This window comes from Bos mutus, chromosome 15 (genome assembly GCF_027580195.1).
Source record: "Bos mutus isolate GX-2022 chromosome 15, NWIPB_WYAK_1.1, whole genome shotgun sequence".
Taxonomy (NCBI): domain Eukaryota; kingdom Metazoa; phylum Chordata; class Mammalia; order Artiodactyla; family Bovidae; genus Bos; species Bos mutus.
The window spans coordinates 792,823-820,239 of NC_091631.1; the positions used below are offsets into that span (position 1 = coordinate 792,823).

A 27,417-nucleotide genomic window follows, 5' to 3' on the forward strand; every position below is an offset into this window, starting at 1 on the left:
AAGATCCCATCTGGACAATTGCTTCCTCAAACTGAATGTTCAGGTCACTTAAATGTGCACGTGTTTACATTTTGCGAATTGAAAACTGCTATTTCTTCAGGGTATTGTCTGAAACTCCCAAAGGAATCCCAGTCTTTCTGTCTCTCTGACACACACACACGCACGCACGTGTACATATGGTCTACAGCAAACAAGCATTGAGGTCAAAGAGCAAATTTCTTCCTCTTTTCAATGTTATAGAAGTTATCCACGCCAATTCAATGAGAGAAAAAAGTGTGAGGATAGATACTGATCTTTTTTAGAATTTTATTTATTTTTGGCTCTGCTGGGTCTTTGTTGCTTAGGGGCTTTTCTCCAGCTGCGGTGCGTGAGGACTCCTCCCCAGCCGTGGTGCCTGAGGACTCCTCCCCAGCCGCGGTGCGTGGGGACTCCTCCCCAGCCGCGGTGCCTGGGGACTCCTCCCCAGCCGCGGTGCGTGGGTCAGCCATCCCGTGCTTCCCTCGTCACAGAGCACGGGCACTTATGCCTCTGTAGTTGTGGTTTGCGGGCTGTTTGTGGCTCACAGGCTCTAGAGCACAGGCTCAATAGTTGTGAAACATGGGCTTAGCTGCTCTGTGGCATGTGGGATCGTCCCGGACCAGGGATCAAACAGCGTCTCCTACACTGGCAGGCAGATTCTTTACCACTGAGCCACCAGGCAGGCAGGCCCTATGCTGCTGCTGCTGCTGCTAAGTCATCTCAGTCGTGTCCGACTCTGTGCGACCCCATAGACGTCAGCCCACCAGGCTGCCCCATCCCTGGGATTCTCCAGGCAAGAACACTGCAGTGGGTTACCAGTTCCTTCTCCAATACATGAAAGTGAAAAGTGAAAGTGAAGTCGCTCATTCGTGTCCGACTCTTAGCGACCCCATGGAGTCCTTCATCTGATCTCTAAAAAAGAAATGAAATTGCTTTCATTTGCAAATGTAAATAAGAGCAAGATGTACAGATGAACAAGATAAAGGAAGACATTATATAATTAAAAAGAAGACCTGATTACAGAGAAGAGACCTGATTAAAAAGGAGACCTAATTAAAAAGATCTTATTAACATAAGACCTGAAGAGCAAAATATAAATGACACCATTTAATATATTAATATTAATAATATTTCAATTCCCACCAAATTGGTCTATGATTTTTAAATCAAAGTTGCAAAATATTTCAGAGCTTTATATAGGAAAAGCAGAATTAATGAAAAATGATAATACGATTGTTACTGTAAATACCTTTCCTTCCACTGAAGTCTGTTCACCAATGGTTCGGTTCACTGTATCAGACTCCTCACCAGCCTTCTTCTCTTAACTCCTTCCAAATCACTCTGCATTGCAACTGCAATGATGGTCCTAAATTCCAAGTACATGACCTGTCCGTCTTTGTTCATCGTTGTGTTGGTAAATATTTAACAACTGGCTTTCTAGGGTTGGAGGGTGGAACTTGGCCCTGGACAGTAAGGAATCCACCTGCAATGCAGGGTCTTCAGTCCCTGGGTCGGGAAGATCCCCTGGAGGAGGGCATGGCAACCCTCTCCAGTGCTCTTGGCTGGAGAATGCCATGGACGGAGGAGCCTGGTGGGCTGCCGTGCACTGGATCGCAAAGAGGCAGACACGACTGAATGACTAAGCCGCATGTGGTATAAACAGTTTCACCATAGCCTACTTCAAGCTAACAAAATGATGTTCAGTTATCCTCACTGAAAATTAAAAGTCACCACTCTCAAGGCAATATCAGCCGGTTCAACAGCACCGCATCAATTTCAACTCCTCTGTTTCTCTTTCAGGCAAGGCTTTCCTGGGGCCCGCGGCCGCAGAGGGGAGTGAGAACAAAGGTCCCTGGCTGCTCACGCCCTGAGGAAGGGGCAAGTTCATTCCTTACACAGGTTGGAGGCAGCAGTGGCCAGCCTGGAGAGATGCCTGGGGGGCTGGCCCTCCCTTAGACGGTGCTGTGTGCAGGGGCGTGCACAGTGCCTTGCTTGCTGTTCTGTCTCGTCTCCTGAGAGGCATACACGTCTCCTCCAAACAGGTCTTGCCATCTGCTCCTCACGCATCAAAGTCAGACACACTGAAGCCTCTGGTGTGTTCCCTGAATATCCCCAATTCTCTCCTGCTTAGAGGCCTTTGCATATGTCCAACTTCTTCCTTTTCCCCTTCATCATGCTAACTCCCAATCATCTTTAGGATCTCAGTTTAGGGGACTTCCCTGGAGGCCCAGTGGCCAACACGCCAAACTCCCAGTGCAGGGGCCCTGGGTTCGATCCCTCTTCAGGGAACTAGATCCCGTGAGCCAAGACTTCCTATGCCGCAACTAAAGATCTCACGTGCTGTAACGAATACCCAGTGCAACCAAATAAATAAATAAAATTGTTAATGTTTTTGAAAAAAAAAATCTCAGTTTAGGAGAAAAGTCTTCTCCCCAAAATTGTCATTTTCATCTCTTTAACCTGGTTTAGAAACTCTTTCAATGAGCTTCCAAAGATTCCTACACTCTTCCTATCACAGCCCTTAATGCTCCATGTTATAATGGTATGTTCCTGTGGGTCTGTATCTCCCACAAAGAGCAACCAGAGAACAGAGACTGTGGCTCACTGGCTATTGTATGCAGAGCACATGGCACATAGTAGGCACCTTCCAAATAACTGTTCAATGGATTGAAAAAAGAAACAAATTATATTTAATGTGCATGTATGCATTTCTTCATAAAGTATGTATATTTTACATATATGTATTATCTGGAGAGGCGAGCATTGTTAGTAGAGAAGACTACAGAAAAACCTTTGCACGTGTGGCAAGCAAGGAGCTGAGAGAACCTTACAGGTGTGAATTGATGGACGCTGGACGGCTCAGTCCCCTCTCAAGAGAGGGAACTAATTCATAAAGCAGAAACATAAGTCCGCCAGCAGTAGATATACAAATCAGGAGCCAGAGATATCAAAAAGAACACCAAATTGCTACCTGAGAGGATGGTCGCGGATGTCACTGGAGGGAATGGGAGCAGCCACGGTGGAAGTGTGAGGGTTTCTGCCATCTTTAAGGCACACCTATCTGACCACCGTCTCACCTCAGCCTTACCAGCACAAAAAGACCACCAGCAGCAGCAGCAGCATTATCAAATAGCTGTGATTCTCTTTTCACATCTGCTTTATTTTTACTTAATCTGCATAACAATGAATAAGACAGTTGGTACTGTAACACCTATTTTACAGATGAGAAAAAAATAGATCAGAGAGATTAAGTTCACACAGACAGTATCAGAATTTGCACTCAGGTCTGTAAGATTCTAAAGCTTTAATTCTTTCTTCTCTGCATTATAGATTCTCACTGTCCTTTGAAGGACAAATATTGATTTTGCTCTCAAAGACCCCCATCTAAGGCATCATTTTTGGATCCGGACATGTGTGAATTTCAGCAGCTCACTGAAAAAAAAGACTTCAAGACTTGACCTCCTACCTCAAATATAGTAAAAATTTATCTTAATGTTATTTTGGTGATTTTTTGGACAGTTTTTGCAATGTTGGTGTCAACTGAAGTCAAGAAGCATTTTCTATGATGGGAAACGTCTTACTCATTTTTCCTTCTCACTGGGGTTGGAAGTTGGAGTTTAGAAAGAATACATGAAATAGGGAGATTCTCCCTGCCTTTTTTAAAAACGTTAGAAGACAATGAAGCAGGCAGGTAAGAAGAAAGAGAACTGATTTCTGGGAACAATTTTAGCGTGGTGATCATAGCAGTTACAAAAGAAAGGATACCTAGAGAAGCACAAAAGTCCATTCCCAGGACTTATGAGGGAGTTTATAGTCAGGACAGAAAGGACTGAGTCAAACGTCCACGCTTCTCACAATGGGCACCACGATGGTAGAGACATGGCTCACAGGCTCGTGTTCTCTTGAGTTCCTGGATGGAGCACTGACTCACTGGAGACTCAAGACTGAATTTCCTTGCTTTCATTTGGAGGCATTCTTGATTCCCCAGGATTGGAAAGGGAGGAAATTGCCTGGAAAATAAAACAACATCAAACTCCAGGAACAGGATCAACACAGCCCTCTCCTTCCTTCCTATTATCATCATGAACAATGCCAACAATACTCATTCACTGATCATCACTGTGATCAAATATTACATACATAGTCCTTCCAGCAAGCATTAGAAATGAGCAAAAGCAGTACGTGTACGGCTGAGTCCTTTTGCTGCTCACCTGGAACTGCCACAACACTGTTAGCCGGCTATACGCCAACACAAAATCAAAAGTGTGAAGAAAAAAGTGGACAAGAGCATGTTCAGTTTACAATTAAGATAGCTAAATCCAGAAAGAATTTGTGGTTTTTCCTGGAAATTAACTAGAGAGTGACAAGTTCAAAAAACAATGATTTAGTTCTATCCATGTGAAAAACGTATGCTCCTATTTATAAATGATATGACCAATAAGGAATTAATATCCAACATATATAAATAGCTCATACAACTCAACATCAAAAGAAAAAAAAATTAAGAAATGGGCAGAAGAACTGTGTAGACGTTTTCTAAACAGGAAAAACAAATGACCAGCAGGTACATGAAAAGATACTCAACATCACTAACCATCAGGACATGCAAATCATAACCCCAATGAGATGTTACCTCACGCCTGTCAGGATGAAGTCTGCAAGTAACATGTGGGTGAGGATGTGGAGAAAGGGGAACCCTCCTACACCCTACACTGTTGATGGGAAGGTGAATTGGTACAGCCACTGTGGAAAACAGTATGGAGGTTTCTCAAAGAAATAAAAACAGACCCACCATGACTCGGCAGTTCTACTCCTGCGTATACAGCCCAAAAAAACCCAAATGCTAATTCAAAGAGATATATGCACTCTGGTGTTCATAGTAGCATCGTTTACAATTGCCAAGATATGGAAGCAACGTAAGTGTCCGTCCACAGATGAAGGGAGAAAGAACACAGAGCTCTATTCATAGGGATATATTCACATCCGTGATATTTACATACAGTGTAGATGTGTTCACTGGAATACTAGTCAACCGTAAAAAGGAACAAAATTTTGCCATTTTGCAGCAACATGGATGGATTTGGAAGACATTATGCTAAGTGAGATAAGTTAGACAGAGACAGATAAATACTGCATGATATCACATATGTGGAATCTAGAAAACACAACAAACAAATGAAAATAAGAAAAAAAGAAGCAGGCTCACAGATGTAGAGGCCAAACTAGTGGTTATCAGTAGGGAGGAAAGGACAGGTTATATAGAGGTGAGGGAGTGGGAGGGAGGGGAGGGCAGGTTATATAGACGTGAGGGAGTAGGAGGTACCAACTATTGGGTATAATACAGGCTCAAGGGTGAATTACACAGCTCAGGGAATATAGCCAACATTTTGCAATAACTATAAAATGAATGTCATCTTTAAACATTATATAAAAAATAAAAATTAATTTTTTAAAATACATGCTCTTAAAGATGAAATACACTGCTTCCTCTTGTATTTTTAGGTTAGAATTCTTTTCCAACCTTCATGCCAAGTCTAACATTTGTACGAGCTATAACTCCAGGAACCCCACAAATCATTATCGTATGAAAGTTTCTCTCCAGTTCCAAAAGTCAGGGACCATCTTAAACCCTAGAGGGAAGGTGCAGATCATGTGAATTTTAAGTCATTTAAACAAACCCACCTTTCTTAAATGCCAGCAGTTTGCTTTGAGCCACAGGGCTACAACAGAGCATGCTATGCACAATTCCAGCAAGGTAAGGATCAGCATCAGTGACACGAGACCCTAAGGGTAGGATGCAGCAGATTAAATCCAGTAGAAACGCTCAGAGGAAAAGGAAAGGCCAGCAGGAAACCAGACTATAACACCTACCCTCCATAAAACAGGGCAAAGTGAGTCACAAATTAGACTTAATACACAGCCACACACCAACACTCTACATGAGACACAAGGCCCATCTAAAAGCATGTAAACCTTTTTCCTGGAAGAGACACAGGTACTTCTGTATCAACCCGTGTGAAACAGCTATAGTGGGAAAGCGCTGACATTACAATTACCATCTGCCAGCTGGAATAGCAGTGAGCCCGGGAGATGTACAGGCAGCTTAGGAAAAGGGGCAAAGGGGCCTTTCATCAGCTCTTTAGTTGTACTCCCTAGAGGCTTGCATTTACAGTATGCCTACAGACTAAACTAGGAAGCTGAAGAGCGAGACACAGAATTACTGGATCCTTCTACCATCAATGAGGCACCTAGAAGAAACAAATGCTAATGCCTCTGGAGAGAAATACTTCCAAAATACACACACACACACAAAATCAAACCCATATAAACACAAACTTAGAGTATTAAAAATACAATGGAGAAAGTTAGAACTCAGACTTCCATGAGTAGTATCAGCAAACAGGAAGATTAAGTCAGTAAAAAACAGTTCACAAATCACGGGAAAATAAACAATTTGGAGGAAAATCTTAATTTCTCAGTTGACTGTAGCAGAGGGAGAACATGTAAACACAAGCCAAAAAAATGCTTTGGGAAGGCTATTAAAAATGTTCCCTTTTAAATACCACACTCAAATAAATTCACAAGTAAAGCCGTTCAAAGCTTCAGTGAGTCACTACTTGAAAATCCCAGACCACAGAGAAAATTGTAAATCTCCCAAGTTAGTTTCATTAAGAAAATTGTGAAATAAAACTTTTTAACTGTAATCTCTCTGGGGAACGTAACAGTATCAGTAGCAGTGCGTGCTGCATGCTAAGTCGCTTCAGTCCTGTCTGAATCTCTGCAACCCTATGAACTGTAGCCCACCAGGCTCCTCTGTTAATGGGATTCTCTAGGCAAGAACACTGGAGTGAGTTGCCATGCCCTCCTCCAGGGGATCTTCCCGACCCAGGGATCAAACTTGCATCTCACATGTCCTGCATTGACTGGTGGGTTCTTTACCACAGGGACCACCTGGAAGCCCATTAGCAGTAGCAGCAGTATGTAATAATAACCTAATACAGTATGCATTGTGTTAATTACTTATCACATATTAATTTATATAATCTTTACATGTAATACATATAATAATTCAATCTATTACTACCCTCATTTCAGTGACGACAAAATTGAAACACAAAGAGGTTGTCTTATTTGCTCCTTCAAAGCAAAGCTGCTAAGTGGTAGAACCAAGATTCAAATCAAGGCAGCGTGGTGCCTGATATGTTACTTGGTTCCTCTATACTTTGAATTGTTGAAGTACTTCATAATTATACACAATTTTAAAAGACATACGTTTGAAGAGGCTTCCATGTAAATGCACAAGTCAGGTGGCCAGGAAGACTGACAGCCCTTGAGTAGTGGGTCGTTAGCAAATAAATTCATTGAGAGAAAGACAATCCCGACTAGCGCCATGACGGCACTGGAGGTGTGCAACCCCATGCTGGTCTCCAGCTGCAAGAGAAGAAGAGGCCGTCGCTGCACACGGGCAGCACACGCTGTGCTCCTGCGGCTCCAGGTCATGGAGGTAAACAGCCACTGAAAGGGGTTTACACACCCAGCTACAGCCTAGGTCCTGGAGAGACATCAGGAAACCAAGACGCCTCACCCCAAGACTCAGGGTCTCGGCTGGACTCACCAACCTCCACTCTCCTACTGCTAATGGGTGACGTGTTTCTGCTCCTGTGATCACAGAGAAAGAGGGCGAACGGCCACTTACCAGTGTTTTTGTGGGTTTTTTCCCGGCTAAGGTGGATAAAATTCCCGAAACGATAAACTGTTTGAAAATAGGAAGTGAAGCAGAGAAAGGAATACGAAGTCTTAATTAGCAGATAACTACCGGTAGTTGTACAAAACTTCTCCAATTCACATTCTAGAACACAAAATTACACTTGATTTTGCTCATTATTTAATACAAGTACAATTTTAAATGAGTTTAAATTTTGCATAAGTGTGTAAGACTTTCATTTTGTTTTGTATCTGGCCTTTTACAGGTTATATGGGTATGCCTAGTTTTACATGTAACAATACACATATTCAATGTAACATAATTATGCTTGTGTTTACATTAAATATAAATAATATTTACTTCCATATGCATGTATATTTAATATCATTCTCATAATCTTACCCAAGCTTCAGATCATGTGTTTGATTTATTGGACTAGGTGTTCTAAAAAACTTTTATACATCGAAATATCTATATGGATGTATCTACTAATGTTTAAATTAGTATTTTGACCTCCTGTTAGTTCCACGAGTCTAATTTTAATAAATGGAATTCTCTACATGTTCATGGCATTCTCAGAAATCTCATGTTTACCAAGCCACTCCTAGAATTTGAGGAAAAAGTTGCCAAAGTACATTTCTAGTAGTGGTATGCAGTCAGCGGAATTTGAATACTCACAAATATAGCTCCCCATATGGGATAACCTGTGGAAACAATCAAGAGAAAGAAGTAATTGGAGGCCTGCGACAAGTTTTGTAAGGCATGCATGCAGCCACCCAGAGCCAGAATTACTGCTCCATTCAGGATCTGGACCGCCTGCGAAAGGAGGGAAAGAGAGAAGCATGAGCGACCACGTGCTGGTCCCCACTGGGGAGAGATCATTTTACTGACTTTTATGTTTTCTTTCCCATCGTGGCTTACCCCAGGATGTTGGATATAGTCCCTGGGCTCTACAGCAGGAGCGTGCCTACCCGCCCTAGAGACGTGTGACACCACACTCTGTGTCTGCTCACGCCCGCTCCCAGCTCACCCCCCCACCCCCACCCCTTCGTCAATCACAAGCCTGTCTGTATCTGCTTCTGTTTTGTAGATAGGCTCATTCGTGATGTGATTTAGACTCCACACATAAGTGACATCATGTGGTATTTGGAGAAGAGATCACTTTAATTTTCCTCAAGAAGGAGATATCAGTGCTTGAAGTGGTCAAAAAATTAAGCCTAGATTAACTGGGTGAGAGTCTGCTCTGGAAGGCTTTTGTTCCTGCCATGCCCACTGATTCTGATGGCAATACTTCATCGTCCCCTCTCCCCACCCCACTGCATCCACACTCACAGACTCCCTTCAGAAAACCACAGAGTGAAGGAGATACGGCTGATGGCAGACTGGGTGGAACTACGCTCCCTGCCTGCCTCGGGGCCACAGTACGGCGAAGCCCACTCTCCAGCAGTGATAGGCCTTCTCCCACCGTGAGATTCTGCCTCTGAGTTTCTACTCTTCAGGTGCAACAGATGCCCCCATCTTTTCTTTTTTCTTTTTGGTATTTTATTTATTGATTTTTAAACTTTACAATATTGTATTGGTTTTGCCAAATATCAAAATGAATCCACCACAGGTATACATATGTTCCCCATCCTGAACCCTCCTCCTTCCCCATACCATCCCTCTGTGTCATCCCACTGCACCAGCCCCAAGCATCCAGTATCATGCATCGAACCTGGACTGGCGACTCATTTCATACATGATATTATACATGTTTCACTGCCATTCTCCCAAATCTTCCCACCCTCTCCCTCTCCCACAGAGTCCATAGGACTGTTCTATACATCAGTGTCTCTTTTGCTGTCTCGTAAACAGGGTTATTGTTACCATCTTTCTAAATTCCATATATATGTTTTAGTATACTGTATTGGTGTTTTTCTTTCTGGCTTACTTCACTCTGTATAATAGGCTCCAGTTTCATCCACCTCATTAGAACTGATTCAAATGTATTCTTTTTAATGGCTGAGTAATACTCCATTGTGTATATGTACCACAGCTTTCTTATCCATTCATCTGCTGATGGACATCTAGGTTGCTTCCATGTCCTGGCTATTATAAACAGTGCTGCGATGAACATTGGGGTACACGTGTCTCTTTCCCTTCTGGTTTCCTCAGTGTGTATGCCCAGCAGTGGGATTGCTGGATCATAAGGCAGTTCTATTTCCAGTTTTTTAAGGAATCTCCACACTGTTCTCCATAGTGGCTATACTAGTTTGCATTCCCACCAACAGTGTAAGAGGGTTCCCTTTTCTCCACACCCTCTCCAGCATTTATTGCTTGTAGACTTTCGGATCGCAGCCATTCTGACTGGCGTGAAATGGTACCTCATAGTGGTTTTGATTTGCATTTCTCTGATAATGAGTGATGTTGAGCATCTTTTCATGTGTTTGTTAATCTCAAAAATATACAAGCAACTCCTACAGCTCAATTCCAGAAAAATAAATGACCCAATCAAAAAACGGGCCAAAGAACTAAATAATTTCCCCGTCTTTTCTTAAACCGCATTACTGATCCAGTGATGAGTAACTCAGAAATCCCCATAGAGCCATAAACAAGGTTTCCCATGAATGGTTATCGCCTTCCATCCTACAGAAATGTGTCAACGGAGGCTGACTTACCCCGAGAGCTCGCAGCACCTCCGGGTGGTTCTGTGACCTGCCGATGGGCCGGTAGGCGGAGCTGTCCTCCGCCGCTGCCTCCCCCAGGCTTCCAGGGGCCTCGCCAGCACAGGCTGCCGGCAGCTCGGTAGGATCAGCTTCCTGGGAGGCCATCTGGGGTCTTGATGGCTGTCAGAGAAAAGAAACCCAAAATGTTTGTGTTTTCCCTTTTATTGCTAACTAATAATGGCTTTTTGTTTCCAGTGCAACGAAAGGGTTCCGTTTTGTCTAGATATCAAAGCAACTCTTCACCAACGGGGCAGAGGTTTTGCTTGATCCCACTTGATGTTGAAGTAGCAGGCATCGTCAGACCGTGGTACGAGGCCTGGGCCCAGCGCCTCACTCTGTAGCCGTGCGGACGGCCCCTTTCTCTCTCTTAGGGGCACGCGCGTCTTACGCGGCCCTCTCCAGTCCTGGACATCCAGGTACTAAATGGTCTCACTGGGCGCCGCTCTCTCATGGGAGGAGGATAACACTAGTCACATTCTAGGATAATAACACGTGTCATTTACTGAGTATTCACAGCTACGTGCCAAGCACTGTCTAGTTTTTGTGAATTTATTAACGCACTTAATCCCGCCAACAACTTCGTGGTGCAATACTGTTCTCCCTATTTTAAAGATGAGGAAACTGAGGCATAGACAGCTCCCACAACTTGCTCAAACTTATACAGCTCGTGAGTTCAGATTCTACTTGAGATATCTAATGTTCAACATTTTTTAAGTCATTGCTTTATATAGAAATATATGGAATAAAGCATGATGGATAGAGTTTAAGTACCACGGGGAAGCCAGGTGTAAATCTGAATTCGACCACTTACTAGTTGTATGACCTGGTAGTGGGAATCTCAGTTTTTACAGCTGTAAAATGGACACAATTTTAATTTCATATTAACGTTGCAAAGTCCAGACTAAAAAAACATCCATTGGGAAATAGGAATACACTTCAGATAGAATATTTGACTTGCTAAAATGCATGTAGTGTGGCTTCCCACATGGCGCAGTGGTAAAGAATCTACCTGCCAATGCAAGAGATTCAGGACACGTGGGCCTGATGCCTGAGTCAGGAAGATCCCCTGGAGTAGGAAACGACAACCCACTCCAGTATTCTTGCTCGAAAACTCCCTTGGACAGAGGAGCCTGGCGGGTTGTATTCTATGGGGTTGCCAAGAGTTGGACACGACTGATCACAAACACACACAAGGCCTGTGCATCTGCGTGCACGGCTGTCCATGCGAACATTTTTCCAAAGAAATAGCTACATGATTATGTCTAGCACTTTTTCACTATGCATCAGAGTAACAGTCAAATTCTAAGCAGAAGGCATCCTCAGAGTTAAATGTTTAGCAACCGAACAAAACCCTCTGAAGACATTCTGAGCATCCCACCAGCTGGCAGCTTTGACAGACATAACAAAAGTGGGCTTTCTGTGCAGAGGAGCTTCTTTTAAAATTGGCTTTTATTGGAGCATAGTTGCTTGGCAATGATGTGTTAGTTTCTACTGTACAGCACAGAGAATCAGCTATTTGTATACGTATACCCCCCCATTTTTGGATTTCCTTCACCACAGAGTACTGAGTTCCCTGGGCTATAAGTAGGTTCTTATTAGCTATCTCTTTGCAAAACAGTAATGAGACACAGACGCAGAGAACAAACACCTGGACACCAAGGAGAGGGGACCTACAATATTTACCTTGGAGGCTTCAGACCTTGGTTGAATTATTTTCTCTTAAGCCCGTCTCATTAGAAGCAGAAGACACTCAATAAAGGTTGCTTATGGTGCCTTCCTGGAAAACAGTAGCCTCTTTTAGCTCAGGCTTGATGCAAGACTTTGCCTTACACCACCTTCAGAGGAGTCAGTGCCGATACTCTGCTGGTGGCCTGCAGAGTGTGCAAACCACATCTGGGTCTGTGGCCCCTCAGGTTTCACCATGCTTTCCTGAAGGGCAAGTGTTGATTAGGACACTGGTGTCAGGAGTAACTGTCTTCCAGCTTTGAGATGTTGCTTAATACATTAGTAGGACCAGGAACATCAGCAGAAACGTGGGGAGATGGACGGGAAGGCTTGAGGACTGGAGGCGGCACAACTATTTGCATAGTAAGAAGAGACGCCACTGACTCAGCGGGCTTGAGTCTGAGCAAACTCTGGGAGATAGTGAAGCACAGGGAAGCTTGGCACGCTGCAGCCCATGGGGTCTCAGGGTTGGACATGACTTAGCAACTGAACAAGAGACAAGATCAGATTATAAGAGTAGTGTTGATGGGGGTAGGTGATTCAATACTTAACCCCAAGATGGGACTGCAAATAAAAAATATAAGGGAGACCCATAAGGTAACGATTACTCAAGAAAGTAGGTTTGCTTAACCACAGAACCAAGCAGGTTTGCTTGGCAACAAAACCCTGAAACAGAAGCCCAAGACCTGCCCCCAAACAATAAAACTGTGGTGGCACGTGCCCACATCCTGCCAGTGGGCTCAGTAAGTTAAGGATCCCGAGGACAAGCTCTCTGCACACATAAAAAACAATAATTTATGGAAAGGTGGCGTTTCAAAGCAACAGAGGCTCATTGTACCGAGACCTGAAATAATTTCTCCATGGTGCCATGACCGTCCTAGCCTGACCGTGTAGGGACAAGAAAACGACCCGGCCCAGCCTGGAGGGGGAGCCGATGATGGAAGTGTGACATCGACTCAAGAATGAGGAAGAAAGAGGCTCCTTTCCCCTCTCCATTCGTCCTTTGATGATAAAACTGTAGCCCATTAAAGTTCTCAGGGTGCAGCCTCCTGTCACTCACCTGCTTTAAGCCTCATACGCACCCTATTCTGATCAACCACTTCTGATCTGTGACTTTGCGCTCACTGAGTTCTTTCTGTGTGAGACGGAAAGCACCAGAGCTCTTCGGAGGCCCCTCAGGAGGCCACGGAGCAGAAGCGTCTGGAGTGGGGCGGGTGGTCGTGTTCATCACATTCAATCACGCAGGCTTAGAACGGTTACTTAGTTCACAAACATAGATGTCAAATGATGGCAATTGTAGTTGAAATGCAGTTAACGAATGCTAGGTAGCAGACACTGCTCTCAGTGTTTCACATGGATTCACGCCTTTCCTTCTCACAGTGCCTGGGTCTTCTGGGTCACCATTAACCCAACTTTATAGAGAAGTATGGCACAGAGGGGGGTTTGAGGTGTGGGTTCGACCCCTGGGTCGGGTAGAATATCCCCTGGAGGAGGAAGTGGCAACCCACCCCAGTTACTTGCCTGGAGAATCCCATGGACGGAGGAGCCTGGCGGGCTACAGTCCATGGGGTCGCAAAAAGAGTCAGACATGACTGAGCGACTAAACATCCAAAAACTGGCGTAGAAATGTCAGCCAGCTTTCCCAGCATCACACAAGAACCAGTCAGCCAGCTTTCCCAGCATCACACAGGAACCGGTCAGCCAGCTTTCCCAGCATCACACAGGAACCAGTCAGCCAGATTTCCCAGCATCACACAGGAACCAGTCAGCCAGCTTTCCCAGCATCACATGGGAACCGGTCAGCCAGCTTTCCCAGCATCACATGGGAACGGGTCGAACTATGTGCAGAACTCAGGCTCCGGGTCTAGTGAGGTCACGGTCATGTTTGTTCTCCCTGTGGGTCTTTGCTTTCACCTTCTTTCCCTTTCAGAAGTGTCCCTGTTTAGAAGGCAAATTGTCACCCTAAATGAATAAATGTCCTGATATCGGTGATGGGAAGATTAGAGCAAAGAGAGAGGGAGGAAGGCAGGATCCCAAACACGGTCCCTAGGGAGGTCCCAGGACCCGAGGAGACGATGCAGGACTGATCCCCAGGTCGGGGCAGGAAGGTCTGTGAGAAAGAGAAAGCTCACAGCCACCTAGGTGAGGTCCTGGTTCTAGAAACCGGAGCCAAGTGGGGAGTTGGTCACAGGTAAGAGCAAGAGGGCCTGATGCCATGACCGAGGGACAGCTTGGGAGGGGGCTTGGAACCCTGGGACATGGAATATAACGCGAGCAGGGGCCCAGCACCAGGAAAGCGCACTGTCCAGGAGCTCTGCGGCCAGGGCTGTGAGAAGCAGCCACGGCAGCTAACCAAGGGTGTCACGGAGGCTGCAGCCCCCGCTGACGGCGAGCTGGGAGGCCTGAGGGCCTTCAGGACGGGGAGACACAGGATGGCGGCCCCAGACAGGTGAGGGGCACGCCAAGGGGATGCTTGCAGTGAGCCCAGACTCTTGCACCTTCTCACACGTGGAAAAGCACTAATGCCTTGCCTTGAGACGTCTGGCTCTCCTGTAATTAACAACCGTCTTCTGGCTTCTGGCGTGCAGACTACCTGCCTCTGCTGCAAAACTTCTGTGTAAAGTGGCTTCCCCCCCCGCTTGCCTCCTGGGAGCAGTTCTCTCAGCGTTTCTTGAGACGCTGCCTCCCAGGCTTGAACTCCTAAAAATTCCCATCAAATAGAACATAACTCTCAACTTTTAGGCTGTGAATATTTTTCAAGTTGACAGCTGCCAATGGAGGCTGGAGCAGCGGTTCTGAAGGAACTGCCTGGGACTGAAGGAAGGGACTGAACACAGAGAAGACCAAACGGGAATCATAAAGAAATGCAAAGCGATAGCAGTGAAAGCTGTGGCCTCCCTGCCTCATATTAACCAGGGCCACTGTGAATAGAATACTGAAGAAAAAAGAAGGAGCAGAAAGTGCCACGAAGGAGGGAAGGGAAGAGTTATGAGGAAGCGAACCTCCCAAAAGCGGTTCCTTTCAATGTACTTGTTTAAATTTGGAGCTGTAGAAAGCGCTCAGACAGGAAGTTGCATGAACACTAGGAGCTCGTTATCTCACCTGTGAATTTCAGATCCTAATACCCGCCTCGGAGAACAGGTATCAGGATTAGAGACAGAATGCACACAGAGGTCTTAGCAGCTAAGCTCCTCATGTGCACGCAAAATAAAGGATGAAATGAGAAACTTCTTCATTCCTTAGAGAGAAGGACTACGGGAAACTGCTTCCCAAAGAAGATTCATAGAGGTTTCTTCCCCTGGGTACAACTTCCCCTAACTATGAGGAAGTGTTTTCAAGGAGGCTGGCTACATTTTGGTGCTGAAATATCATAATAAATAAACAAGCTCAAACTTCAGGTTGATTTCCGAAATGAAAAAATAAATCTTTATGTGAGTAAAGCTAACAGTCTAGTTATTCATTTACAAGGGACCATCTATTTGGAAATAGATGTATTTCTCAAGGCTTATTTGTCTTAATCCAGTTGCTCAATAGCAACACTTGCATTGTTGGGTTTTCCCCTATACCCACCCATGCTGAGGTGTGCACATACTTACCAAAATTACGCTCTTCTGGGGACAGTACCTCTGTGTTATCTTAACACCTCTGTAACTCTCATTGAGGAAAACAATCAGTTAACCATCTAAGGTCTCTGAAGTTTTTAAGTCATTGCTTGGAAACCGTGCCTTTCTAGGAGTGACATTATTTAGTATAATTTTAAGACAATGAAAGGCTTCCCAGGTGGCTCAGTGGCAAAGAATCAACCTGCCAAAAGCAATTAACCTAAATGAATTTCAGGTTCATGTGAACTGGGAAATATTCAGTATTAGATACTTAGTATTCATGTTTGCTTGTTGATCTAACTAATATAGACATGTCTAAGAGTCATTAACATTAAGCATTATGCTTAGGTTTAATATAACATATCTGTTACAAATTTTTCAGCAAGGAATGTAATTTGAGTGAAGAAACTTCTAAGGAAAGAAAATGTAAATGAGAGAGGAGATTTTAGATAAACTCTATTAAGAATAATTTTGCTTTGGGAATGTCTGTTATGCTTTAGGAACATCTGTCTAAAAGAGTCTCTCAACATTTGGGTAACTTGAATTTCTAGGGCTGTGATAAACTAAGTGTTGAAAGTTTATTGAATAGATAGGTCATTTCCAAATAAAATAAGATTCACAATGACCTTCGACCCTATCTGAGTGTTCTAAACCCTTTTGATATTTATTGACAAATCTTCTTAAATCAAATTCTAATGAAGCACTTTTGACTTATAGCTAACTTTGGGGTGCTTCAGAAGGCCCCTGATTAGGTTCATTTAGTATATGGAATTACATGGGAAGTATTGTCAAATGAGTGATAAATCTCAGGTTATACTGTATGGAAAATGTTACTAATACAGATATCCTAGAAATTATATAGAATTCCTAAAATTCTGATATGTCCTGGTGTTCTAATGAGAAACCAGATGGCTTCACAAAGATTAACAAAAGGACTGAATGAACTGGTGAGTGTGCTTATAACTTTTATGGTTTCTATCTGAAAACATCAGGGGTCTGAATCAGTTTCCAGATGGAAGGAAAACTTCTATCTTATATCCATATAATATCCAATATTATACTAGACCGAAGTGGTTAGATTTGACAAAATGCAACATCCTTTAATGATAAAAACTCAACCATTAGACAAGAAAGGAATGCACTTTAACACAAGTGACACGCCCACAGCGACCCTCGTACCCGGCGGTTGAAGAGCTCAAGCCGTTTTCTGTAAGATTGGTAACAGATCACTCATTTTGAGGCCAGTTGCATGGTTCAAGGAAATTATTGAATTTTTATGTTCTTAGCTGTAAAACTGGAATAGTAATACATGTCTTGGGGCTATTAGGATTAAATAAGTTGTTGCAACATGCTTGTAACATTGTCTGACACACTTAAGCCTTGCTAAAGGATTACCTCTTCACTGTGTGTGTGTATTTATGTGTGTATGTAGGGGTGTGTGTGTGTGTGTGGCTTCCCAGGTGGCTCAGTGGTAAAGAATCGGCCTGCCAATGCAGAAGATGCAGACAAAATACACACACACACACACATGCACACGCACACACACGCACACACACATACGCACACACACGCACACACACACACGTGCATGCACACATATGCCAAAGACAGATTCCCATCATGTAAACAGCTACACACAACATTTTATTGGCAATACTGTAACGATCTGCATGGAAAAGAATCTAAAAAACAGAGGATGTATGTATATAGATAACTGAGTCTCTTTGTGGTGCAGAAGAAAGTAACACAATATTGTAAATCAACTCAGATAAAAAAATAAAAATAAAATTTTAAAGTGCAAGTGAATGACAGATGGCACATTCCAATCCTTGTAACTGATATAAGAACTCTCCCTGAAATCAGAGTGATCTTTGTTATTATATTGGTAGACTCTCTCTTTTAGGAAAAAGAAGGAGAACACATCGAAAGATAATATCATACTTGGTTCTTCCAGTTACAAAGGTGACTAACGATTTGCTTTGCAGTTCAGTTACTGTAGAATAATCTAGGTAAACAAGATTGTATGAAGTTTTTATTCTAAAATTAATATTACATTAGAAAAAAATTTTAAACATACTCAAAATATTTTAAGTGCTAGTTTGGTGTTTGGACTCATGCTTACAGGTGAGTCGTGTCATAGTCTCTGTAACCTGTGCTTCTGCAGAAGCGTCTGCTAAGTAAAGGCGAAACTGACCTTCAGAGGATCACCTAGAGGCAGAACACTCCAGAGGGATTTTCTGAGGGCAGAACGTATATCCCTAGGGGGAAAGTACAGCTCTGTTTGAAAAAGGAGCGCCTGCTCTGAAACAACCTAGAGGAGCACAAAGGCCAAGCAGAAGACATTCCTAGTAACACGGGAGGCATAGACATATTTGAATAGGACGCAGAGAAACATTCAAGATCGCAGCAATGGCTACTGACTTTCAGGCCCATTCAAAATCTGACAACCCACTGGCGCCAGAGAGAAGTGTTACCTGTGAGAGTAGATTTAACATACATGGAGAAAAATCTTAATAGTGCATAGGAGCAAACAAACTGTTACTCAGAATTCTTTATCATTCACTAATGAAATCAGATTGATTATATTCTTTGCAGCCAAAGATGGAGAAGCTCTATACAGTCAGCAAAAACAAGATCAGGAGCTGACTGTGGCTCAGACCATGAACTCCTTATTGCCAAATTCAGACTTAAATTGAAGAAAGTAGGGAAAACCACTAGACCATTCAGGTATGACCTAAATCAAATTCCTTATGATTATACAGTGGAAGTGAGAAATAGATATAAGGGCCTAGATCTGATAGATAGAGTGCCTGATGAACTATGGAATGAGGTTCATGACACTGTACAGGAGACAGGGATCAAGACCATTCCCCTGGAAAAGAAATGCAAAAAAGCAAAATGGCTCTCTGGGGAGGCCTTACAAATAGCTGTGAAAAGAAGAGAAGTGAAAAGCAAAGGAGAAAAGGAAAGATATAAACATCTGAATGCAGAGTTCCAAAGAATAGCAAGGAGAGATAAGAAAGCCTTCCTCAGCGATCAATGCAAAGAAATGGAGGAAAACAACAGAATGGGAAAGACTAGAGATCTCTTCAAGAAAATCAGAGATACCAAAGGTACATTTCATGCAAAGATGGGCTCGATAAAGGACAGAAATGGTATGGACCTAATAGAAGCAGAAGATATTAAGAAGAGATGGCAAGAATACACAGAAGAACTGTACAAAAAAGATCTTCATGACCCAGATAATCACGATGGTGTGATCACGCACCTTGAGCCAGACATCCTGGAATGTGAAGTCAAGTGGGCCTTAGGAAGCATCACTATGAACAAAGCTAGTGGAAGTGATAGAATTCCAGTTGAGATATTTCAAATCCTAAAAGATGATGCTGTGAAAGTGCTGCGCTCAATATGCCAGCAAATTTGGAAAACTCAGCAGTGGCCACAGGACTGGAAAAGGTCAGTTTTCATTCCAATCCCAAAGAAAGGCAATGCCAAAGAATGCTCAAACTACCGCACAATTGCACTCATCTCACACACTAGTAAAGTAATGCTCAAAATTCTCCAAGCCAGGCCTCAGCAATATGTGAACTGTGAACTTCCTGATGTTCAAGCTGGTTTTAGAAAAGGCAGAGGAACCAGAGATGAAATTGCCAACATCCGCTGGATCATGGAAAAAGCAAGAGAGTTCCAGAAAAACATCTATTTCTGCTTTATTGACTATGCCAAAGCCTCTGACTGTGTGGATCACAATCAACTGTGGAAAATTCTGAAAGAGATGGGAATCGCAGACCACCTGATCTGCCTCTTGAGAAATCTGTATGCAGGTCAGGAAGCAAGTTAGAACTGGACATGGAACAACAGACTGGTTCCAAATAGGAAAAGGAGTACGTCAAGGCTGTATATTGTCACCCTGCTTGTTTAACTTATATGCAGAGTACATCATGAGAAACGCTGGACTGGAAGAAACACAAGCTGGAATCAAGATTGCCAGGAGAAATATCAATAACCTCAGATATGCAGATGACACCACCCTTATGGCAGAAAGTGAAGAGGAACTAAAAAGCCTCTTGATGAAAGTGAAAGTGGAGAGTGAAAAAGTTGGCTTAAAGTTCAACATTCAGAAAACGAAGATCATGGCATCTGGTCCCATCACTTCATGGGAAATAGATGGGGAAACAGTGGAAACACTGTCAGACTTTATTTTGGGGGGCTCCAAATCACTGCAGATGGTGACTGCAGCCATGAAATTAAAAGACACTTACTCCTTGAAAGGAAAGTTATGACCAACCTAGATAGCATATTCAAAAGCAGAGATGTTACTTTGCCAACAAAGGTTTGTCTAGTCAAGGCTATGGTATTTCCTGTGGTCATGTATGGATGTGAGAGTTGGACTGTGAAGAAAGCTGAGCGCCAAAGAATTGATGCTTTTGAACTGTGGTGTTGGAGAAGACTCTTGAGAGTCCCTTGGACTGCAAGGAGATCCAACCAGTCCATTCTGAAGGAGATCAGCCCTGGGATTTCTTTGGAGGCAATGATGCTAAAGCTGAAACTCCAGTACTTTGGCCACCTCATGTGAAGAGTTGACTCATTGGAAAAACTCTGATGCTGGGAGGGATTGGGGGCAGGAGGAGAAGGGGACGACAGAGGATGAGATGGCTGGATGGCATCACTGACTCGATGGACGTGAGTCTGAGTGAACTCCGGGAGTTGGTGATAGACAGGGAGGCCTGGCGTGCTGCGATTCATGAGGTCACAAAGAGTCAGACATGACTGAGCGACTGATCTGATCTGATCTCATCTGAACAAAAAGGTTTTCACTAGTTCTTCTGAGAAAGATGCTTTGGACTCAAATAACAGAGTGGCTTCAAACATAAGCTGTAAAGGGTCTCTTCTTTGTCTGGCATTATCACCTACCACCGACTGGCTCTGCATCCCTGGGCAAGTTGTTAAAACACCTCCTGAAGTTCTAGCTCCCTCATGTGTAAAACAAAGACAACATCTATTTCATAGGTGACCATTGTAATTAGGCACTGGCCCCAAATACTTCTATAGTATAAACTGTAAGCTGTTTACATTTGGGAATCAATGAAAAGATAACACCCCAGGATAACATCACAGTTTTAAGATTTGTGCCTTGCAAAATAATTCAGAGATTTTATTCCACATTTTATTCTAGTCCCCATGTACACACACATCCTCACAGAGCATGGCTATCTATTGTTGAATACGAAAGATCTTCCCAGAGCCAGTGGCCTCCCACGTTAGGAACAGTGAGTGGAATCTAGACCGTCTCTTACGCTTTAGTGAAACACAACAGGCGCCCAAAGACAACTTAAACTCAGTCCACTGACCAGCTGGGAAATCTGTGCTCTAAGGTCTTGCGGCGGGAAAGGGTCAATATTCAGTAACTAAGGAATTACACAGCCCTCTACCTTACTATAACTGGAAGCAAAATTTGTTCTTAAAACAAAAACAAAAACAAAAAAAAACACGACCAGGACAATAATTTTAGCACCAGGCAGAAAATTCTGAAAAAAAAATCTAGAAGTTATTTTTTAACATATAAGCATTATTATTATCTTTATCCTGACATTCATAGACAGGGTATATAAAATCATACATATATGTTTGTATCCAAGTCACGGGGCAGCCTGATCTCAGATATAATTCATCAGCAAATATATACCGATGCCTGTATGCACACGGGCTAACAGAGACCATCACCAATTCCGTGGAACAGCTTACTTTCACTGCAGAAAGAATCATATGAGAAAATGTCAGCTGTGTATTTATCTTAAGGGAAAGCCCAAAGAATATTGAACTATATTTTGTGATTAATTGAACAATGTTTCTTTCTATGGTAAAGGTAATAACTTCGAGAACACCATGTAAAGGGTTTTCATATTAACACAATTCTCCCAAATATCTGCATAATTATGTCCTCAAATATGTAAATTTCAGTTATTTCACAGGGGAAAAAAAAATCAGCGCATAAGAACATCATTATCTTTCAGCTCTCTGTCTCCTCTTAAAGGGATTAGATTCCAAAGAGAATGATACAGTTAGGGTTGCACGTAAGGGGACGGAAGGACTGTGATAGATTGCAATGCATTAGACGAGGGGTGATGCATTCCAAGGGATAAGTTTAAAGAGGGAAAAGGATAAGGCAGGGTTCATACTTACAGCAATTGGAACCAGATACAGTCACGTTCACAAGAGGAAATCTTCTGAATAGGGAAAACCCATGTCTGGAAGCTTCATGAAAGTTTTAATGTAAAACCCTTTCTTCTTTTCTGCACTGAGAACTTCAGTAAATCAATAATAATCACTATTCCTAATTGAGTCATTTTTCCCTTGGAAATGAAGCAAAAGTGTACTGCATTCTGACTGTGCTAGACAGTCGTTAACCAGAGGTTTTCCTGGGATAACCAAAGTTGAGTTTCAGAAGTCCTTCTACTGTTCAGAAGGAAAGCAAAGACTTACTAGCTTTAGTATTTAAAGATGTATGATAAGTAGCTGGGAGGGCATAATAGACAAGATTGCAAAGCTTCCAAACTGAAGAATAAAATAGATAGAAGTAAACAAATTTCAAATAACCTAGAAAAGACAAAACAAACCAAAAAAGATAAAAGCAATATGTTGCAAGTATATTAACAATCATAATGTAAATGAACAAATGTTCAAAGCTAAATGAAATGTAAAAAAAAAATGAATGAACAAAATATTCCAGGCCAAATGAATAACAGCAGAATGAAGAAATAAATTATAATGTATTTATACACAATGGAATATTACTCAGCCATTAAAAAGAATGCATTTGAATCCATTCTAATGAGGTGGATGAAACTGGAGCCTATTATACAGAATGAAGCAAGTCAGAAAAAAAAACCACCAATACAGTATACTAACACATATATATGGAATTTAGAAAGATGGTAATGATGTCCCGATATGTGAGACAGCAAAAGAGACACAGATGTATAGTACAGTCTTTTGGACTCTGTGGGAGAGGGCAAGGGTGCGATGATTTGAGAGAATAGCACTGAAACATGTGTATTATCACATGTGAAATGGATCGCAGGTCCAGGTTCGATGCATGAGACAGGGCTCAGGGCTTGTGCACTGGGATGACCCAGAGGGATGGGATGGGGAGGGGGGTGGGAGGGGGGTTCAGGATGGGGAACACATGTACACCCATGGCTGATTCATGTCAATGTATGGCAAAAACCACCACAATATTATAAAGTAATTAGCCTCCAATTAAAATAAATTAATTAATTTTAAAATTATAATGTGTTTATGCAATCAACTTCTATACAACATGGAAAATTATAGCTATATCTATAAATATACAAATGTAAAAACAATTGTGAAAAGGAAGCAAATCACAACACAAACTTATATATCTATTGACACCAACAAGAGAAACATTTTTTAAAGATTTTTTTCAAGGAAATAGACTGTTCTTATACAGCTGCTATCTATCCTGTATTTATTAAGGCATTAGAATCACAACCCAAAACATGACTCTCAAGCTCATCTGATACAACCTCCTGTTTTACAAAAGCTAGAGTAACAGGGCCTTCATCTTACCTTCGTATTTTGACATTAATAGGAAATAACAACCCACTCCAGTACTCTTGCCTGAGAAATCCAATGGACAGAGGAGCCTGGCAGGCTACAGTCCATGGGGTGGCAAAGAGTCAGACACGACTGAGTGACTAAACAACAAATAAGCAGCTGTAATGAACCCATCATCCAAGCCAGAATAAACCAACGCTTGGAACATGGGGTTCATTTCTTCACTGTATTCACAGTGAAGCAGAATACATACGCATACCTTAACTGGAGCCCTGCTGATAGTGCCATCTGCATGCAGGACTGCTACAGGAGCAGAAGCTGAAGCCCTCCCCTCGCTTAAAGAAGAAGTGCCCATACTGGGCATAAAGCAGATAACCAGTGAGAGCCCACTGTAGAGACCTGGGGCCTCTCCTCACTGCCCTGTGGTGACCCGAGTGGGAAGGAGTCCAAAGGGAGGGGGTATACATGTGTGTATGGCCAGTGCATTCTGCTGCACGGCAGGAGCTAACGCAGCATTGTGAAGCAGCTACACTCCGACAGATGCAGAAAGGCATGGCTGCCCACTCCAGTGTCCTCGCCTGGAGCATCCCGTGGACAGAGGAGCCTGGCGGGCTACAGTCCACGGGGTCGCAAAGAGTGGGACACGACTGAGTGACTAACACTTTCATTTCTCATACTCCAGTAGGAAATTAAAAACAAAGAAGAAAATGGAAGGGCAGGAGAGTGAAAGTGTAGCTGACAATCCCATGTATAGAAAGACAGAGTTCTTGCTGCTGGCTGGACAGGGCCTGAATGCTGCAGACGCTCAACTGTTAGCTTAAAATAAACTGGCAAACTGCAACACAGTATATTTCCGAGCCAGCCAGTGCCTCCAGAAGGAAGACCCACAGTCAGCTAGAATGCTAGGTTCTGACAACCAGGCTGATTGTGCTTGAAGCTTCCGACTAAGATGTGGACTGGGCTGAAATGGATAAACAAAAGTGTGCTCGCGGGAAGGATTCTACCTTGGAAAAGTAACTGGGAAGTTAAGCTACACTGGGTTGGAGTGACATTTAAGACAAATTTCCTAAACTCTCATAGGTCTCCTTAGTTACTGTATCAATTCTCTCTTGGGAACCTAACAAACCCCAGAAAATAAGCAAAGGTAGTACTCTCTCATTCCACAAATAAGTAACTCAGTCACTGAAGTCTGACCAACGCCTCCAGCCCTTCGTCAGCATGTCTTTAAAGGAGGAAGAAAAAAAGTCAAATAGCAAAGCAGCAATCATAGGAGTGATAATAATTCAGGTAACTCCTACCTGAAGAATGTAAGAAAGTGAGAAGTGAGTCGCTCAGTCAGGTCTAACTCTCTCTGACCCCATGCCCTGTAGCCCACAAGACTCCTCTGTTCAGGAGGAGATTTCTGCTGCAGGCAAGAATACTGCGGTGGGTAGCCATCCCTTCTCCATGGGATCCTCCCAACCCAGGAATCAAACCCAGGCCTACCAGCTTCTTCACCACTGAGGCACCAGGGAAGCCAAAGAATGCAAGGTGATGAGTAATTGGTAAGGGGTTCGGAGCCTAAAGCTGCACTTAAAGGCTGCATTTGGAAAACGTGGTGAGTAAGTATGCAGTGGATGAGTGTATGATCAGAAAAATTATAAGGAAGCAAGATTTTCTTCCTAATGCAATTTAGATAGCTTGTCACTGATGCCAACCTTGATAATGCATTATAATTAGAATTTGTATATCATCTAAAAATTAATTACTTATGCTGTAAGTCACAAATCGTAATCATGATTGACGTCAACTCAATACTCTTGACAGATATACTTAGTAAACTCTCCTTATGTAGTAACTGTAAAAATGCTAAGAATCAGATAATTTTTCCACAATAAGAACTCATTAAATTATCTCCCTGTAAGTGTTGTTGGAAGAGCTAGTCGAGCAAGTGTCTTAAAAATAACAATCTGATAGATAGATAGATAGATAGATACAAAAAAAACCATTAATTCAAAAAGATACAGGCGCCTCAGCATTGATAGCAGCACTGCTTACAATTGCCAAGCTATGAAAGCAACCTCAGCATCAGGAGCTGGGCTTCCTGGTGGCTCAGCAGTAAAGACCCGCGTGCAACGTAGGAGACGCGGGAGGTGCGGGATTGACCCCTAGGTTGGGAAGATCCCCTTGAGGAGGAAATGGCAACCCACTCCAGTATTCTTGCCTGGAGAACCCCATGGACGGAGGAGAACCACAGACTCCAGTCCACGGGGTCTCCAAGAGGTGGACACAACTGAGCAGGCACAGAAACAGATGAATGGGTAAAGAAGGTGTCATGTACACTCAAAGGCACATACTGCTCAGCCGTAGAAAAGAAGGAACCGTTGCCACTTCCAGCAACAGGGATGGACCTGGAGGGCGTTGTGCCAAGTAAGTCAGATGTAGAAAGACAGATACCATATACCGCTTCTACGTGGGACCTGAAAACACAGCAAACCAGCGAGCATAACAAAAAGGAGGCAGCCTGACACATACAGAGAGCTGGTGGTCACGGGGGCAGGAGGAGGGCACGCAGGGTAGGGGGGTGAGAGCTGGTGGTCACGGGGGCAGGAGGAGGGCTGGTAGGGAGGTGAGAGCTGGTGGTCACGGGGCAGGAGGAGGGCCGCGCAGGGTAGCGGGGTGAGAGGGACAACTGTCGGGGGTAAGACAGGCTACAACGTGGGGATAGAACCACTAATTTGTAATGGCTGTAAATGTAATATAACCTTTTTAAATTGTGTAAAAAAAATAAACTTTTAAAAATGACCATCTGCCACCAATATTTTAATATCTCATACTTCTCACAAGAAAGTTTAAGCTGACTCTGAGCAAGATAGTCATGTATCAAAGGGGTCGACCGTATTTATTATCTCCTTTGGAGAAGGAAACGGCAATCCACTCCAGCACTCTTGCCTAGAAAATCCCATGGACGGAGGCGCCTGATAGGCTGCAGTCCATGGGGTCGCAAAGAGTCGGACACGACTGAGCGACTTCACCTTCACTTTTCACTTTTCTATATGACAGTGTTTATTTACATATCTGTGAGGGAATTAACAAGCTGGCGCCAGGCCCTCTCGCCCCATGTTCTGTAAATAATGACTTTGCACGGTTGTGTAACAGCTGAGCTCAATGTACCTGGACATGCACGTCAGGAGGTACTCACTTGGCCATCGGGCTACTTTTGTTCTGTGAGAATATATAAGCTTCACCTGGAAAAGCCAGGCAGGGCTGTGTGCAGTTATGTTATGTCTGCTGCTATGGCTGTCTCATCCAGAATACACCAGGAAAATAGGAAAGGTATTCAAATCAATTTACAGACAGAACAAACACTGATTCAGCTTTATCTTTGCAAAACTAGTGATGAATTTGGGTGAAGGTGAGATAGAATTTTTTTTTAACGAAAGAGCAGTATGATCCTCAGGGGGAGCTATGAGGGGTCTGGCAGCAGGAGGCCAGTAAAGACACAATCAAGTATCTGACAATACAACCAAGTACTAGTAATTGGCAGCGGGCTTGAAAGGGCAACCTGAAACAGAGCCAGGAACGTTTCTGAGGAATCACTGCAAATGAGAATTCAGATAGAGGAAAGACCATAACACAGAAGAAAGAAACATCTCAGACATCTAGAAAGTTAAAACGTGTCCTCAGTATACAAATTCAAGACCAGTTGGCCTGACATTACTTCTCTTCTAGCAAATGGTAATATTGGATATCTGCAGGGAGAGGAGAGAGGCTGCGTGGAAAGATGGAGAATCATTCTGAGTAACCCTCCAAGAGCGTTCTCCAAAACCAGGCACTTACCACGGATGTTCTCAGTGCACGGCCAAATCCAGGCAAGCAAGGAGAATGGAGGTTTCTAAAGTCATAGAGACCTCCATGTAAGCAGAGCCCTGCACAGGAGTCTCAGGAAACAGGAAGTGGTAACGGCTTACGTGATTTTACGTGGCGACGCATGCCACATTTTGCTACTTAGTTAGATCACGCATGGGGGGGTTTCCACGGTGTCTACAACCTAAAGGCTGAGATGCTCCTGTTTATGCAAATGCCGATGCTCAAAGAGGCA

At 43.3% G+C, this 27,417-nt stretch overlaps 1 protein-coding gene across 2 annotated transcripts; it reads right to left on the minus strand.

Moving 5' to 3' along the window:
• Nucleotides 1-3,205: 3,205 nt before the first annotated feature.
• Nucleotides 3,206-27,254, minus strand: MS4A3 (membrane spanning 4-domains A3). Of its 2 annotated transcripts, none has more exons than XM_070383126.1 (7): nucleotides 27,156-27,254; nucleotides 10,381-10,548; nucleotides 8,402-8,539; nucleotides 7,715-7,771; nucleotides 7,291-7,449; nucleotides 5,701-5,802; nucleotides 3,206-4,028 (listed from the first exon to the last, which is right to left on the minus strand). In XM_070383126.1, exons 2-7 carry the CDS (start codon nucleotides 10,531-10,533, stop codon nucleotides 3,957-3,959), a joined length of 681 nt encoding a protein of 226 aa, XP_070239227.1. In that variant the 5' UTR covers nucleotides 10,534-10,548; nucleotides 27,156-27,254; the 3' UTR covers nucleotides 3,206-3,956. The 2 variants fall into 2 exon arrangements, with proteins under 2 accessions (XP_070239227.1, XP_070239228.1); XM_070383127.1 differs by lacking the exon at nucleotides 27,156-27,254 and adding an exon at nucleotides 12,112-12,687.
• Nucleotides 27,255-27,417: the final 163 nt, after the last annotated feature.